Source organism: Drosophila busckii, chromosome X (genome assembly GCF_011750605.1).
Source record: "Drosophila busckii strain San Diego stock center, stock number 13000-0081.31 chromosome X, ASM1175060v1, whole genome shotgun sequence".
In the NCBI taxonomy this organism is placed as follows: Eukaryota; Metazoa; Arthropoda; class Insecta; order Diptera; family Drosophilidae; genus Drosophila; species Drosophila busckii.
Window position 1 is genome coordinate 4,143,378 of NC_046608.1, and position 19,000 is coordinate 4,162,377.

Genomic DNA, 19,000 nt, shown 5'->3' on the forward strand with positions numbered 1-19,000 from the left:
ATGCTACGTGGCATAAAGAAGAAGCAGCAGCAGCAGCAACACACAAAAAAAAAACCTGTAAAAATGCAGGTTAGCGTTGTAAGTGTGTGTGTGTGTGTGTGTGTGTGCGTGTGTGCGTGTGTGTGTCCCAAAGCGAGTGTAGACAACATTGTCATTTTGATTTAACTTGAGTTGCAAACGTGTCGATTCGTGTTCAGGCACGACATTTAGCTTTAGATATTAAGACAATTGTATGCCCTACGATATTCAAATTTAAGACTGCATGCATTTCTTTGTGTTACGATATTCATTTCAAGTTGTATAGAAAGTTTATTCAAACTTAAAGTTAGTTTAATATTATTTCAGCTTATATACGTTATTATATGCTTACGATATTCACTCAACATCAGCCAATATATAAGCATAACTTATTTTAATACAAAATGTTTAAGCTTAGAAAATAAAAATATTAATGTGCAGCTTAAAACTTATTATTATATATATGATATAGCTATTTGTTATACTAAATGCTTTTCTTGTAATTTAAGAGTATTATGCTATAAACATATTTAGTCTAAAATCATAAGATTATAGTGAAATGTTTAATTAGTATTTATCTTAGCATTTACTATTTAAATACCAAAAGATTTATTTTACGATATTGAAAATTACGATATATATTTTCAGTTTGAAATGAATCCTAAGTTATAACTATATATTTACGATTAAATTTAAACACATATTTTTTTGGAATTTTTCATACACAATCTTTGAAAATTTTCTTTTGCCCATAACTGTTAAAAATACGATTGAATTTATATGCAGCCATATTATATATTTTCAGTTTGTAAGATATGCTATATATATAACCATTTCAGCTTACGATATTCATTTTTTTTATATTTGCCAAAGTTTTACTTTTAATGCTAGAAAGTTGTTTTTATATTTAGACTAACTTGACTTGCTTATAGAACGCTTTAGTTACATTATGCGCAGTTATACATTATCCCAAAATTTGGGAGCACAAATACATAAATCGCTTTACGATAAAGAGTTTTTTTTTCTTCTAAGCGCGCGCTATGGGCAACTTTAAGTTCCATGGAGAGCTCACGAATGCAGCGCTAAATTGTTGTGGCAAGCTAGAAACTGTGTGTGTGTCTCTGTGTGTGTGTGTGGTGTGGGGCGTGGCAATAACTTAACGATGCGCTGCAGGTGGACGACGAACATGGGCGGGTGTTGGTGGGGACTTGGCTGGGCTGGCAGGTTAAAATAAATCTTGCACAATAAGTTTGCTGAATGGCAATAGCGATGGCGTCAAAAACGCTCAAAGCACAGCAGCAACAACAACAACAATAACAAAAGTAACGCAAATGACACGAGCTAAGGGACAGGCAAAAGGGTAAGCAAGCTGTGTGGGTGGGGGTGGGGGCTGGTTGGTTGGGCGTCGACAGGCGGCTGCTTTGCTGGCTGACAAAAATAGCCTTATCAGTTCCTGTTTCCTGTCGAAAGTTTTCATATTTTTGCGCGTGGGTGCAGCAGCAGCAACAACAACAACAGCGACAGCATAAAGAAGAAGCAGCAGCAGCAGTAGAACTACAACAATAAAAAGTAAACAGCGCAATGACGACGACGACGACGACAAAGCAACACACGGAAAGTGTTGCAAATGCTTCTTTTTTTTTTTTTTTTTGGTTGCTTGTTGCTTCTCGGCTGCCTTTTGATTTCGCAGCCCCACCCACTGCCACTAACACCCATTTGGGCAACCACAATAAAAAGCAGGAAATATTTAAACATTTTTCTTTTAGTTTTGCATGCAGCGACAGCAGCAAACTGCGCACAGCGCAAAAAACCATTTTCACACTTATTGTCAGATTTTGCTTTGTGTGGCACACACACACACACACATCGCTGTGAAATGACGCACAGCCGAGAGATAACACGTTGCACTGGCAAAAGCTTGCAACAATTTTTATGTTGCAGCTGTAAATGTGGCCACAGCACTAGGCACTAGACCAACTAACGAATCGCCCAAGCCACACACACACACACATACACTTTACATGTATGTGTGTGTGTGTGTGTGTGTGTGTGTGCCCCCAGCTAGGCCGCATATGTTGTTGCGCTTATGCTTCTTGCCAAACGCTCAATTTGTTTTGCCTTTGTCTGCTCCAACTTTAACTTTGCTGCTTCTTCTTCACCGTATGTGTGTTTTGTTTGTTTGTGTTGATGGCATACTTAAATTTACAGGATATGTGCATAATTTTTACAGCACATACAATGCGCCTGTCACGCTTACTTAATGCCTCTCTCACCTGCCGCCCCCACACAATCAACTTGTCAGCATCTTGCAGCGCGCGTCTTTACGTGGCGTATACTTTATTTTCTATACACGCTTTGTTTGCCAGATTTAATGTCAGCGCATGGCTTATACAATATCAAATATATGTTTTATTTAATATTCAGCTATAACATGTTTCAACTTTTTGATTTCTGTTTGCTATTTTCACACATCAAATACCAATGTTTGATTACTTTAGTTGATAAAAAATATATTTCAAATCTAAATCTATAAGTTTTATATAATTTTAGCTTTTTATTTGATTCCAATTTGTAGAAACTCTTTATGAAACTTGTGGCATAGCTTAGCTATACTTACATATATGTATAAAAGAAAAGTTATAAATACGTCTTAGCAATAATTAGTGCTTTTAATTAATTTTTAATTTAAGCCAGTTGGAAAATATATATAACGTTCAATGTATAAGTATATCACTGGAGTCGAGCTATATCCCAATCTTTCTTTTTTTAAAGCAAAAATAATTGTTCTATAATTATTTGCCAAGTTATCTAAACAAATGTCGAATATTTTCGGCTGGAAGCGCCTTTTCTTTCATTAGAGATTATGAGATTATTAAATGCTGCTTAGACAAAGTAAACAAGGAATGAAAGTTAATTACTATATTCATGTACCTTGTTCAGTGCTTGTTTAATAAACGACGAAAATTTCCACTAACTGACCTACGTGTTTGTTTGCTAGCGAGAGCAGCGCTGCTCGCGCTTCGCACGATGAGCGGCGCTCTAAGCTTTAGCTCAGTAGCAGCTGCGTAGAGCAAGAGCGTCGCAGTCAAAACCAAATTCGTACGAGGAGCAGCGCTCTCAAGCTTTGTCGCTCTCTCTTACAATTAGTCGCAGCAGCGAAGATCGAGCGAGCGCGTCGCAGTCGAAACTAAATTCGTACGACGAACGGCGCTCTAAGCATTAAAACTGCAACGCTCTCTCTTCGCTCGTCGTACGAATTTAGTTCTGATTGCGACGCTCTCGCTCGATCGAACTTCGCTGCTGCGACTGATTGAGAGAATTGCAGTTTTGATGCTTGGAGAGCCGCTCGTCGTACGAATTTCGTTTTTGACTGCAGTTCTGCACCTATAAACTGAGCGTGGGCAGCAAACTGTCGTCAGTCTTTGCTCAGCAGTGCGCGAGTTAAGTTCAATTATGGGTGAGGGGCTGCTTGCATGTTTGCAAGATTAGATTGTTCCTCCTTAAAGAAAAAATACAAATCGTTTGTAAAATAACTAAAGTGCACCAAGATATTGTCATAAAAAGCGTAATTTATTCATTTGTCGACTGATTTTGTTTAAGCATAAGTTATTACTTTAATGAAATCAATTTTAATATGCTTTTCAAATTGGTTAATATAAAAAATAAATTTAAAAGCCACAAGCTAATTAGCTTATATTGAAAAGTTGTTAATGAGCTTATTAGCTATAGTTAATTTTGATTGATTTATGGCATTGCAACTAATCAAAGTAAATTGTTTAAAATTTTCTTTTCATGTTTAGAGCGCCACAAAGTCAAGAGGAAAATAATATAAAGAGCCAAGGTAAGTGCAACGATTAATCGATGCAATTGATATGATCATTTGCATTTAAAATTAAAGTTGCTAAGCTAGAATTTGTGTGTTTTTTTTGCTTAAGCGTAAATTTGTCTTTTTATTATTGTTGTTGCCAGTGAGTGGCACGTAGCATGGCGAAAAGTAATTGTGGCAATATGCAGTTGGAGTTATTGATATATAGCTGACGCTATGTGCGTATTCGATCTGTATGACAATAAGTTTAAAGTATGCGCGTGTGTCTGTGTGTGTGTGTGTAATATGAGTAACACTTATCAAAAGTTTGTTGCTAACACATGCAAATTGAAATGTGTGACTACACACACACACACACGTAGACACACACACATAGACAGACAGCTGTTGGCACATTGTTGAAAGCAGTTTGGCACACGTAGCTGAACGTAGTACATGCAGCAGTGTCGCACACGTGCAAACAAGTACAAAGAGGAAGACAGAGAATGAGAGAGGGAGAGGCAGCGCTCAGTTTAGAGTCTTCAATTCTTTTAGCAGCAGCAGCAACAGCAGCCACATGCAGCGTCTAAACCAGCCACAGTTGCTCACCCACTCACTACCACCCCCACCCACGTGGGCCGCGTCCCCGCTTGCTTAGCTTGAGTACATGGCCTCTAACTTCCGCCTGTTTTAACACCTAACAAGCAAGTAAGCAAAGCAGCGCTGCTTGCATACTTATTATGGCAGCTGCAACTCTTGTTGTTGTTGTTGCTGTTTTTTGTTTTTATTGTTTTTGTTGCAAAGCACACCCAAAAATTCAGCCACAAACCTTTGTGCGTGTATTTGTGCGTGTGCGGATTTCAACATGAGTTGAGTTTTAGAAACAAAAGTTTCTTGATTTCTTTGTTCGCATTGTTTGTGTGTCTCTCTCTATCCCTCGCTTTAACTTTTTATTTGCAGCATATGCTCCGCTCTGCTCTGCTTTGGTTTTTTTTTTGTGCTAATAATTGCAAAATTTTGTTAGTTGTCAAAAGTTGCAGCTGCAGCTGCAGTTTAGAGCCAAAGAATCATCATAATTATGACGGCGCGCATAAAACTTGCATTTCAAATTCTCCGAAAAATTGAGTTAACATTTATTGCCGAAAAATTTGTTTGTCTCTGTGTGTGTGTGTGACTATAATTTAATCTGACTGACAGTTGCTTGTGCGTTGACAAGTTAAATGCGCTAAAGTTGCGCCCCCCCAGCCCAACTTGGAGCCCAGGCCCAATTCACTGGCACTAACGTCTATTAGATAATTAAGCCACTTTGCGACAGGTTTGACAGCTTTGAATTTGGATTGTCAGCGCCCTGAGTTCGGGGTGAAGATTTTTGGGGCACGTCTTCTCAATTTCAGCGCAAAGTTATGGCTGCCTCATAGTTCAATTTAATTTCAAGTTTTATTGTCGCTTGTTCTGTTTTTTTGTTGTTGTTTGTCTCTGATTGCAAAATGCAATTCGCAAGTTTCGAACGCTGCCGCAAGTTTTGCATCTCATGGAAGAAAAAGGGAGAAGAGCAAGAGCAAGAGCTAAAGAAAAAGTAGCCAAGGCGCTGATTGACAGCACAGACGACTGCAGACTGCAGACTGCAGCTGGCTGAGCTGAGCTGGCTGAACTGACTGGGATTGCCTACACTTGCGGCAGTTAATCAACCACTAAATGGCAGTGGCACAGTGGTACCTGCCACATACAGTGTGGCATGATGATTAGGCGGCCCAGCAGCAGCAGCAAATTGTGCGTGTGCGTTCGCATTTGCCGAAGCATTTGCGCTGCTGCTGCTGCTGCTGTAGCTGCTGCTGCTGTGTGTGGCGCCCAACCGCGTCGCTGCTTGCCACAAACCCAAGCCGCCAAATGCCACCACAGCTTGTAGCAATTGTCGTACCATTTGTCAGCAGCCACGCGGCCGAGACGCCAACACTCCTCCCTCATAGCAAGCTGCGCATGTGCCGAGCGCCAATCGTACGCCCCCGTCGACCGCTGGCATCCAACTGAAATGGAATCCACCACGTGCCCGCTGTGTGTATTGCATTTAACACATGGTGGATGCCATTCGTTTCGAACATCCACTTCGACAATTGGCAACGACAATTCAGCGCTCGGCTCTTCGGCTCGCTGCCTCGGCCAGCGTCACCCAACGGCCGCACATACGAGCGCCAACGACACTTCGGCTGCGCCCGCTTCGTTTATCGTTCGGGATGCTGCGTTGCGTGCGTAGCGACGACTGAACTGACGCTTGGCTTTGCCTTTTTCAGTTGATCAACAACGTTGCCAACGGCCGGTTGAACTTTCATCGTCCTCTCGCTCCCAAGTGCGTTTCACACACACTCTCGTCTCAGTCAGTCAAAGATTTTGATTGAAACTTGCGCATAAATTTATTATTTTTTTTTTACAACTATTGCCTACGCATAATAATTATATAATTATAAATACAATATACAGTTATAAATATTATAAACAGCAGTGTTTAGTGTGTTAGTGCTTGTGTCTTTTTTTTTTAACTTGTGCCCGATTTGAAGCATTAACTAAATTTACATGGAGCAAGTGATTTGCACTTAGTAGTGCTCCAATGTCTGAGACAAGAAGTTTATATAAACTGCGACTAGATCGCCTCTATTCAATGCAATTCAAACGCAATCACAAAATGCTGATCGCGTTCTTGTTACTCGTGGCGCTCGTGCAAGGTAAAGTGAATATTACTTAATGTTTTGCATTTTTGACATGAAAAATTTTCAATGCAATACAGCAGCTTTATTTTCTTTTCAAAGCTTGTTTCAAAAATTATCAAAAATGAATTAAGCCAAATATCTTTGAAAAGTGAAACAAAAATTATAACATTTTTTTAGGATTGAGAAAAAGCAAGCAACTTTATCAGATCTAAAAGCAATTAACGAATTTTTGTTTGGCATGAATTTTTAAAGCAGAAAAATTTGAATATTCAAAATTTTATTTTCTTTCTCTGATGCTATACAAATTTTTCAAATATAAGTGTCACCACTGACTTTCATTTTCATTAATTTATTTTATTTTAAATATATTTTTTCAATATTTAAAAAACTCTTGCAAATTAATTTCATTTTAAACATACGCGGCGTTTAGCTTATTTTATATAATAATATAATGTGTTTTTTTTTTTTTTTGAAATTACAAGTAATTTATGTGGGTTCTATATCATACAAAAAATTAATAAAGCGACAAAATATTACAGCTACATATGAGTTATTTATTTATTTTGAAAGTTTAGTTTTTTTTCTTGCAATACACAAATAATTTTTATTTATTAATGCTAAGCTTTAAAAATTGTATGATCCACAAAAGTAAAGCAAATAAATGCATTTCATATAGAAAATGTTAATTCAGTGATTTTTAGTTTTGTAAAAAATATTGTAACGTTTCTCCAATCAACACAAGTAATTAATATTATTATTGCAAGTATTTCAAAAATAAAGTAATATTTTAAAATACGTAAGAAATCATTTCTAACAAATTCTATATTTTAGGCTGCCAAAAAATATTAAAACTTAATGACAGTTTTTATTTATTTATTTTGGGGTGCGCAAATATTAATTTTATTGCAAAAAAAAAGCAACAGATCTGTTAATAAAATTAATTAATATTAAAAATTAATTAAATTAAAATAATGATGGTATTTGTGCTGTAAACTTTACTATTTTAATTATTATTATAGTCTCTACAGAATTCTCTGGCGTAACTAGTCGTATGTGTAATATTTCTCCAAGCCATTCGAAATGTGAATTATTGAGTGTCTACTGCATTTTGGAGCTGCAGCTAATTGCTACAATTTATTCTAATTTAAAAACGCTAGAATATTATATAATTTAGATTAAGTAGAAGTAAAGCTTAGCAAACGATCGTCGTCGCTCATTAAAAACTATAAGCACTGATTGTCTGAATGCATTTAAATTGCATAAGCCCGTGCAATTGTATGGAAAAGCAACGACAACAAAAGACAGCAAGTGAAATCAGTTCATTAAATATGATTAAAATTTTCCACGTATACGGCGCGAACAGCGAACGATTCGCTTGTGTCTGTATGTCTAATAAATCTGGCATCTGACCCTTTAATCTTTTCGCACTGGCCGGCAACGCTTTTCAGGCGTCTCTTGTTATTGTTTGTAGGCAATTAAAAAATTGTGAACCCCGACTTAATGTTTTAATGTGCATGTGAATGACACAGCGCTGTCCATTAATCAGTTTACAGTGGGACAACAGACAGGCAAACAAAAAAAAAAAAACAAAAATATAAATATTGAAATATGCGTCGCAAGTTTTGGTTTTTTATTTGATGTATTTAAAAATAATTATAATGGCAACTTAATAGGCTCTGTAAGCTTCATAATTGGTAGTTGCTCATATGCTGGTTGCCATGGACATTAAATAACAAACAATTAAATATATGCGAAGAAATAATGAAAATGCACAACAACAAAAAAAAAAAAATGCAGGCAAAAATAAATAAAAATTAATAAAGCGCCTGGCAATAACAGCGAACAACAACAAAATTAAAAAAACAAACAAAATATCAAGAAAACATGCCAACAATTTTTCCAATGGCTATTTAATTGACTCAGCCCTTCGGGTCTGAGAGTTGTGGGTGGCTCATTGAATAAACTCTTAGCGCCCACACACACACACACACACAAACTGAATATGGAAATGCACTTTGTTTTCAGCATATGCATTTTAAATCAAATATATATATGTATACATAACTTTCAATTTAATTGCGTGAAAATTGTATGTGCGTTAAAATTTCACCTGATTTTAATTAATGCATAATGCAGCGAGCTCCACGTTACGCGTTTTCCGTTACATTCATAATTAAAACAAATGAAGTGCCAAATGTTCAACACAATTACTAAATAGACCGTGTGTATTTTTGAATATCTCTTTCTAATTATTAACAATATTAAAAACGATTTTAACAAAGACACAAGTTGATTTTATTTTATATAATAAATTGCACATTTCAATTGTAGCAAGTTTCTTATTTTAATTCAAATAACGCGTCAAACAAAATGAAAATTTTAAACAAATGCATTGCTTATTATAAAAAAAATATTTTTTCTATCACAAAATTTATTTGGTTTATTGTGTTTACTGCTGCCTAAAATTATAAACAAATTGCTAAGCACAGTATGCATTTTGTTTAATCAAACGTTTGTGTTTATAGCTAAAATTATAAACAAATTTGTAATATGTGCCAAGTACATTGCTGACTGGCATAGCATTGAAAATATAATAAAATCAGTTTTTATATAATAATCTAAAGATATATATTGTGTGCTATATTAAGCATTATGTTGTTTTTTAAATATTTTTGTATTTAGAGCTCTCTTTTAGTTCACAGTGCTATTAGTTTCTTTATGCTTAAATAAATACTTTAATTTTCTTTTTATTTATTTATTTTTTTGTTAATTATTATTATTGTTTTAGCCTCTAGTTATTTATTTTCTGTATATTTTTCTAATTCTAATTTTTTCAATTTTTATTTATTTAATGTCAACTATAAACAGACAATAAAAAATGATAACAAAAAATATTTAAAGTATTTAAAAATAAATCATTTTTTTTTTTAAATTTGATAATTATAAAATATGAAGTTAAGAAGTAATGGCTTATATTAATTTTGTTTATTTTTTTTATTTGTATTCTTGTTATTTATTTTTTTTATGTTGAATTTTCTTTTATGCTTGTTATTTATTTTTTAATATTATTTGCATATGCTATATTAATTTAACAAATTTTTTTAATTATTATATACTGCTAATAAGACAAAATTTTAAACTGCAGTCTAAAAATTAATAAACACAATTTTGCTGCATATAAAAAATTTATGGATTTCCAATTGGAATGCAAATAAAATAAAATAATTAATTAAATAGTTTTGAATGGCTGCGTGGCATATTAAGCTAATGATAATAAGCTCCGCTTATTAATTAACAAAAAAAATTGAAATAAAAAATAAAATCGTGTAATGCGCGCTTTAATCGTGTTCAATTAACTGCGCTTTTGGATAATAAGAATATTAAAAAAAAAACAAAAACAAACAAATAAATAAATGGCAAAAAGTGCAAAGCGGAAAGTAAATGCATGTGAATAATTCGCAGACGAATGGACAGATAGGCAGACGGACAAACTGCAAAATGTGCAATATGCAGTACATATATATGTATGTGTGTGTGTGTGTGAAATAAAAAGTGCGCTTAAATCTCGACAAACAATAATTTCCCCATGCGATAAATGCACAATGTGAACGCGCATTAAACGCAAAACTCTCTTGCCCACAATTGCCACTTGCCACTTGCCACACACACACTTGCAACATGCCCACGTGCCCCATTTGTTTATTTGCACTCATTTGCCAGTTGGCAGTTGTAATGGCCGCTCGGCTGCTGCTGCTGCTGCTGCTAATAATAATGATAAACATAAAAGTGAAAATAATTTTCAATTACAGCAACATTAATAACCGATAATAATCCTAAACAAATATTGCAAAATGTGCAACTCAACTCGAAACTGTCTGAGCGTGCCACACACACACACACACACACACACACACACATGCATTTCGCTGTTTCAATGTGTGAGTCTGCATATCAATGAAATGCAAATTAATTGCCCAACATGTGGCGGCAATTGGAAACGTGAACGAGACCATAAATGATAAGCAACTTATACATTGACGCTGCATTTGTGTGCGTGTGTGTGTGTGTGTGTGTCTGTGTGTGTGTGTTATGCATATTTAAAGAGTTCCAGTCGACACTGTTTGCATTCATAAATGTAAGTTAAACCGCAATAGAGCTCACACTTTGGATAGACTGCGCGTTAGTTTGAAAAACAAAAAAAAAATGTGTTTTAAATATAAAACATACGAGCGTCAGTCACTGTTGTTGCCTTGCTCCCTTGTGGGCTGCTGGGCCGCTTAATTGATGCAGCTGCCGCCTCATGGGTCATCGTCGTCCTGCGCGTCCTGCGCGTCCTGATCGCCGACGCGAATTCGTCAGCTTTTAGAGCTTACCACCGCAAAAGCCGCAGGCAAAAACCCAAAGCTCCAACACCATCTGCTTAAAAACACTGCACTCTATGCGTTTGTATGTGTGTGTGTGTGTGTGTGTGTGTGACCAGCACTTTATCAGCTTGGCTTACAAATATCAAAAAATACACTAGCGTTAAAAATTTGACGTCTAATTGTCTGCTAAGTACTTCAAAAAAAAACTCACTTAACTTATTTAAATAAGTTTGTTTTTAATTTAAAGCGTTGCTATTAACAAATTAGTTTGTGCTGCACACTTAAAGCAATTTTAATTTGCAAATAAATCAGCATTGAGCTTATTTGAATTTAATTTGTTTTAATTAATTAATTATTATTATAGAATTACATCCATTTGAATTTAATTTGTTTTATTTAATTAATTATTATTATATAATTACATTTATTTTTTAGCTATAGAGTTTTTTTTTTTGAGCATTCAATCATCATTGAGCTAATTTAATTTAAATTTTATTAATTGGTAAAACAATTTGATTTTTAATTCATTTTAAACAGTTTTTTTTTTTAATTAAATTATTTACTTTATTATTATTATTTTTATATATATTACATTTATTTTTTAGGCTATTATTTTGTTATTTGTTTTTTTGAAGCACTTTTTGTTAATTTATGGCTTTTGAGCCGTTGAGGCATATTTTCTTTAATTTAATTTAGCAATTTAACATTAAACAATTTTAAAAATATTTTGTTAATATTATTATAAAATTGTTACATAAACAAAAATAGTTGTTTGGCATTTATAAACTAAACTAGCAAAACAATGATTAATACACTTATTCAATAAAAATAATAAGCGTCTTAAACTTTTTGCAAATTTTTTTTAAAATAAATATTAAATAATATTTAAAAAGTATTATTATTATGTGCTTATTGCTTATTTGCATTTTTAGTTTAGCCATTAAATTGTTATTAATTTATAAAGTAAAAATATAAAATTAAGCTAAATTGGCTAATAAAATATAATGTTAAATCAATTAAGATGCAAGCTTAATAATCAATAATAATCAAAAGTTGAATTAAATAAATCAATGAAATGAACATATGTAATCGTTTGAACACTAAATTTTTTGCCAAAGTAACTATTGATTAATATCCAAAGAGCTGTGTGTGCGTGTGTGTGAGAGATTACAATGATTTGTATATTTAAACAATGGCAGACTTGAGAGTTGAAATACGTTTCGTCATGCCGCTTCAATTGCAAGAAATGAAAAGTTTGGCAATTAAAAGCGAGTCGGCAATAAGCAGAAAAGAAGAAAAAAAAAGTAAATCTATCTATATGTATATAGAATAGAAAGGAAAGGGCTACGAACCCATTTCAAAGTGTGAAACAAAAATCAAGACACAATTAATTGCAAGACGTTTGTTAAAACGGCAGCAAAGAAAGTCAAAAACAAAAACAAAAACACAAATGAAATTGAATTTTTTATTTTATTTCATTTTTTTGCTGGGCAGTGGGCTAAAAATTCAATTGGCGAGTGAGTGGCGCTACAAGTTGTAGACGACGGCAGAGACGATTTGTAAAAATGCAAATTTTAGCAAACAGTCGCGACGACTGTTGCTATCTCGCTCGCACAGCGAGTTGGCCATTAGGCGCAGTTGGCCACAGACCGCGGGCTACGGGGCCACTTGCAGTCATCATTTGTTATTTGCTCAACAGCACACACAGAGACAGAAAGAGAGAGAGAGAGAGAGAGACAGAGAGAGAGGCAGAGAGAGCGAGAGAGACAGTGACTTGGCAATTTGATTATATATAGCTATATAGACTGAGTTGAGTGCCACAGCTGATGTAATGTCTGCAGTGCCTTAAAGTAGGCAACAGAATTTGTGCGCTGCGCTTAAAGCTGCCGCCGATTTCTTCAAATTTGCCATTATCACCTATCATTGGGCGCTTTGGCGCAGGATTTGCTGCTGGTGGCCATAAAAAAAAGGTGCCATGCAGATTGGCATCTTTGTAGCCGCTGCTAGAGCTCAGTTGCCATATATTTTGTTGTCTCACACACACATGCAAAGACAGTTTATTAAGCTACACACACACAGAGAGAGAGAGAGAGAGAGAGAGAGAGAGAGAGACAAATACAAGCTTAACTTTTGCCAATGTCCTTAACCATAAATTTGCTTTGGTAAATCCTCATTGTCGTTGTGTGATTTAAACTTTTGGGGCGCCAGCACCCCCCACCCCACCCCACCACAGCCAACTTCGAAGCCTGCAACTATCGCAGCCTGCGGTGTCCTCAATATACCTACAAAATGCCAAAGCGAGCGAGCGTTGGCTAAGAAAATTGAAATGAAACTGGCGGCATGTCCTTAGAGACGCCGAAAATTTATGATAACGTGCGAAAATGTGAAAAACATGAAATCAACGAGAGGCAGCAGCAGCAGCAGCAGTAGCACTGACTACCAGTCAGGCAACTAGTGCCGTAGTGGGGGGGGCTTAGGGGTTAATTGACTTTGACTGCATACGCGACTTGGCGCTGCTTCAATACTTGCTGACCGTAAAATGCAAAGTGCTCTCTGCTGAGCTGCCGCTGCTTTGGTCTGGGAGTGGGAGCGGGAGCGGAGTTCAAAGGTCTATGGGCTAGGACTTTTACTCGAGTGCAGCAGCATAGACTGGGTGACAAGTTCATTGGAATTGGCACAATGCTATCTATTTGTGTTAGTGTGTGTGTGTGTGTTTGTCTCTGTGTGTGTGTCGGCTTCTTGTTTGGCATACAGTTTTGAACAGATTGACAAACAAGCCGCAGCGCAGCCAAGCAGCAACTACATTTGAGTGCAGTTTGTTTGGTCACTGTCAATGTGTGTGTGCGTCTGTCTGTCTCTCTGTGTGTGTGTGTGTGTGTGTGTGCGTCTGGCCGTAATTTGCCTAGCTAAGAATTTGTTGTTGTCTGAACTTTTAGCTGTTGTTGATTTTGATATGAAATCTCAGGCTGCTGCATTTTAATGAAAAACTCTACACCCCCCACCCACACACACACACACAAGTGTAAAACAGAGCAACTGACATATGCAAATAAATCCCAAGAACCAGCAACAACCACAGCTTATATATTTTTTTTTAAGCCACACTTTTATATATTTTTAGTATTAAATTATGTATGGTTAACCATTTTTTGCTTTTGATTAGTTTGAGCTGCAACTGACTTGAGCGCTCTAGTTACAACTTTTTATTTTAAATATATGAAAAATAAATAGTTAAGACAAATTCGTTGCAGTTGAAATTAAATTACCACAGCCTTTCATATAAAATATTAAATTTATGCATTAAAAATAATTTTTAATATTTCAAAAAAATTGCTACTTAATGTAATGCATTAATTTTTATAATAAAGCAACTAAAATTGCAAATAGAAAAGGTTAATAAAATATGTGCTAATTAATAAGTTATGAAATTTTAAATTTATTTAGATATTTATTTATTATATTAAAGTATGATATTGAGTAAAGATTTTTGCAGCGTAAATAGCACAAAAAATATTAAATTTATGTAACAATGTTGTTTAATTCAAAATAATTTTAAAGTTTAAAAAAAAAATGCTATTGTAAGCTTAATTTATGAAACAAATGTTATTAATTTGTATGACAAAGCAGTTAAAATTGCAAATAGGCAAAAATATGTGCTAATTAATGAATTTTAAATTTATTCACATATTTATTTATTATATTAAAGTATACATTATATGCAAAAAAGATGTTATAGCTTCGGTCATAACTCGACTTTCGTTATGTAAATTTTTTTTGTTGTTCTACAATTTATATTTTTTGGTTTTTTGTAGTTGCTTTTTGGTTTAACAGTTTCATTGATTGGCTTGCAATCAAGTCGAGGATTGAAAATCGATGCGCTTGGCTCTTTAAATGCTACAGATCCATGTTGGCTCTCATTGTTGGCAGCTAATATGGCCATCTGCTTCTTTGTTAGCTTCTTTTTCGTATATTTTCTTTTAGGTTTTTTCTCTTTAATTGCATTTGGATCGGCTGGATCGTTAACAGTCGTTTGCTTCCTTTTTGTGTATTTTCTTTTAAGTTTTTCCGCTGGCTTTGGCTTGCTTTGAGTTTTCTTTTGGCTCAATAGCTCAATAGCTGCAGCTGTAGCGCTGTTATCAATATGGGGTTGGGACTGCTTTTTTCCATTTAAAAATATCAAGCTGAGATTTGGCAATCGGTGTCTTAAATTTGTCTAGAACAAAATTGTTATGTAATTTTATTCTTGCCGATTTGTAAATAACAAACTCAGCCTTAATATTAGTTACATATGCATTTGGCAGCTTTGCGGGCATAGCGGTTGATATAAAACCAACGCCACTAATTGGTTTGTTTTTGATATCTGCCTATGTCATTGGCAATTCGCTGCAACTGTTGCAGCTTGGCCGAGTTTGGAGCTTGTTGTCAGCCTCTAACATGATCGTTGTGCTTTCATTTTGTTCAGCATTTGGCTAATAATAAATCACGATCCACTTGCCTGAGCGACTCTTCAAGCTCTGCTATTTGCTTTGCAAGCTTTTGATGCTTTTTGCTGTATTTTCTTTTAGGCTTTTCGATTGGCTGATCATTGACAGTCGTCTGCTGCTTTTTTGTGCATTTTCTTTTAGGTTTTTCCGCTGGCTTTGGCTCGCTTTGAGCTTTCTTTGTGCTCTTTTGGCTCAATAGCTCAATAGCTGCAGCTGTAGCGGTGCTATCAACGTGGGCTTGGGAACTCAGTGCCGCTGCCTTTTTAGATGCAACAAGTTCACTGCTTGGAGCTGCTCTTGGCACATTCAGTTTGTCTGCAACAAATTTGTTATGGTATAAACTTTTAACTTGTATAACAAACTTAACAATAATATTGGGTATAAATGCAGCAGGCAGCTTGCCAACAATTGTGGCTGTAATTATCCCAGCAGTGGTCATCAAAACGCTGCGTAGCTCACGCACTTAAGCTTCCATGCTGAGCAGTTCCATATTGCCAGTTGTCATTGGCAATGCGCCGTTTGCAGCTTGAAGCTCATGGACAGCAGCTGCTTATATTTGATACAAGCGCTTTGCTAACTGTTGGATACATATATATTTATATATATGAGCTGAAGGACTCAAAGCCTCAGCGCTGCCAGCTTTGAGCAAGTTCATGGTGTTTTGCTTGGCCACCGGATACGCTGGTATCGCTCGCGGAACTGCAACTAGCCCAACATTGTCTATATAGTTTAAAATATCAGCTGTATTTATTTGCAGTTTACCCAAGCTAACTGCTGCATCCTTTATAGTGGGCTCAATGCGTTTAGCTGCAACAAATAAATATATATATATATATTAGCATAGCTAATTAAAGACTCTACACAAAACATGATCAACTTGTCTGTGCAGATCTGTGTTGCCAGCTTAGTATATTTGAGGCTAGTTCTAGCATATTTCAAAATGGAAAAGCTTTAAATTTAGCAAATAATTTATAGCCTGAAATCTAGCTTATTTTAATTATCGTCAATTGGCTTCATAATTTGCAGGCAATGACTTTTTTTTACTCATAAATTTACTATTCGTAATTTCATGAATTTCGACTTCAAATTTCTAGCTTATTTTAGCTTATTTTTTCCTCAATCTAGCTTATGTTGCCTCTCAAAACCTGGCAGCACTGGTGCATTTTAGTTGCAAACTGCTCAATAAAACGTTTCAACTGTCTTTTAATAATTTCAAGGGCTCACTTTGTCGCCAATTGTTTAACAAATTTGTGCAACAACAATAATAATTAAATAGTTTTCAGCCATTTCAGCTGTATTTTAACTAAATTAAACACTTTTTGTATAACAAATTGAGAGCAGCAACGTCTCAGCTTTGACTTTGTTTGACAGCTTAGCCTGCTTTGGATTTGAAATTTCTGCTGTTGGCTCAAGCTGTTGCTGTTGCTGTTAAATTAGCAGACAATGTTAATAACAGCTGCAAAATATCGCTGCTGTTCAGACTGCAAAGCTGCTGCTTAAATTTTTATGCACTTGAACATTTCTGTAAAGAATGGAAAAGTGTATTATGAACTGTATGTAACAAAGCATATATATACTTGATCAGCAAGACAAACTTTTTTTTTTAGAAATGTATAAAAAATGTATTTATTTTAAACAAGCTTGCTGTTACCGCTGGGGCAACTTAATCTAGTTATATATAAGGGAAAACAATAACAAAGGATCACATGGGTCCATACAGATGCTAACTAGACAATATCACACTTCTTCCTACAATATACTATATACATATTAAATTATTATGAGTCGATATAGTCATGTACGTTCGTCTGTCCGTCTGTATGAGCGCGTATTTCTCAGCAACTATAAAAGTTAGAGCCACCAAACTTTTTATATAGCTGCTCCTATATACAACACACATCGCTTTTATTTTATTTTGTTTTATTTACTGCCCCCTTCCATGCAAATCGCAAAAACAAACTTACGCACACAATATTAAGCAATTAAAAAATATTAAAAAATCTGAAATAAATCACAAAGACGCTTGGTTATGTTTTTGATCGTTTGCTAGCGCTCAACTTTAATTTGTTCACTTAGAAAATGCTTTAAATAGCCATAACAAGTTGCTTGCCTATTATAAATATAGCAATGCATAAAATAAATCATGCCGCTGGCCAATTGCGTCAATTCAGCAAATTCTGCTACTTGGAGTGAGCTTCAACTTCCAAACACACAGATAGCAAGCGAAACGCTTGAGTGTGTGTGTGTGTGTGTGATTTTTTTGCACAGCGCTTGGCCAATCCAACGCACTTGCTGTTGCTGCTGCTGCTGCTGCTGCTGCTGCCAGCGGCACAGTCTATAAATATTTAAATTTCAAGTTTGGCAAAAGTTTTTTGCATGCATTACGCTAGCATTTGGCACAAGGGGGGGATTGGTGGGTTGGGGGGGTGTGGGCGTTGCGGCAAGCGTTAGTCGTGCGCGGCGTCTGGCAAGTTGCCGCACTCGCCGCGCCACTTGCCGCTGCTCTTAACTCCTTTGGCTGGCAGCTAACCTTTTACTGCTGTTGTTGTTGTTGTTGTTGTTATTGTTTTTGTTTTAAATATGCTGCTGCGTGTAAAAAGTTTATTTTTTGTGTTATTTTGTTGGTGAGCGCACAAAAACTTGCAAGTGAAATGTTTGATTTTCAATGATTCAATAAATAATTTATAAATTCTCGTCGCAGCGATGCTCAAGCTGAGCTACAAATTAGCTGCGCGAGTTTTAAAGCGCGACAACAACTTGCCACATGCAGTGGGTGGTGGGTGGCAGACACTTAGCACTTGGCACGAGTGTTGGCAAGTGCAAGCGTCGAGCACATTTAAAAGCGATAAATCACCCAGTTTTTGGCACTTGCAATGGCAAAAGGCGCTGCCACTTTTAACCAACTCCTGCTGATATCATTAACTTGCCACAACTAAGCGCCACAAACCAGCTGCAATGCATTCTAATCTGGCAACCAAACAGCAGCTCTAACCACCTGACTCTCAACTTCTCTTTCTTTCTTTCTTTTTTGTTGTTGTTCTTGCAGCGATTGGCGCCTTTCAACCGGAGTTTGTGGAAAGCATTTCGAATGTGTCGGTGGCTGTGGGTCGCGATGCAACCTTCACGTGTCACGTGCGTCATTTGGGTGGCTATCGCGTAAGTACATGCAACGCATATAAAACAAACAGCGCAACACACGCACTTGCCAGTTTAATTAATTATATTTAAGTGCAAAAGCATCTTTGCCACAATCATCAACAGCAGCTACAACACACACACACATACACACATACACACACACCCACACACATGTAAATGCAAAAGTATTTTAATGCAGTTTTTGCGGCTTTGCACTGTTCGCTGCTGTTTGCATCCACAGGTGGGTTGGCTCAAAGCGGATACCAAAGCCATTCAGGCCATACACGAGAATGTAATCACACATAATCCGCGCGTCACTGTCAGCCATCTGGATCAGAATACCTGGAATTTGCATATTAAGTCCGTTTCCGAGGAGGATCGCGGTGGCTACATGTGCCAATTAAATACGGATCCCATGAAGAGTCAGGTGAGTGGCCAAGCAAGAGCAACCCATAAAAGTATGCTACAGTTTTGTTTGCTTTGGCTGTT

The 19,000-nt window shown here is 35.9% G+C and overlaps 1 protein-coding gene across 1 annotated transcript in view; it reads left to right on the forward strand.

Moving 5' to 3' along the window:
• The window catches only part of LOC108604935 (peroxidasin homolog), a 33,597-nt gene continuing 14,597 nt past the window's right edge, over window positions 1-19,000 (forward strand). Inside the window, exons 1-5 of the mRNA XM_017994504.2 lie at window positions 1-78; window positions 3,438-3,475; window positions 3,819-3,859; window positions 18,420-18,529; window positions 18,753-18,938. Coding sequence (XP_017849993.2) covers window positions 1-78; window positions 3,438-3,475; window positions 3,819-3,859; window positions 18,420-18,529; window positions 18,753-18,938 — 453 coding nt within the window. The remainder of the gene's footprint in view (window positions 79-3,437; window positions 3,476-3,818; window positions 3,860-18,419; window positions 18,530-18,752; window positions 18,939-19,000) is intronic.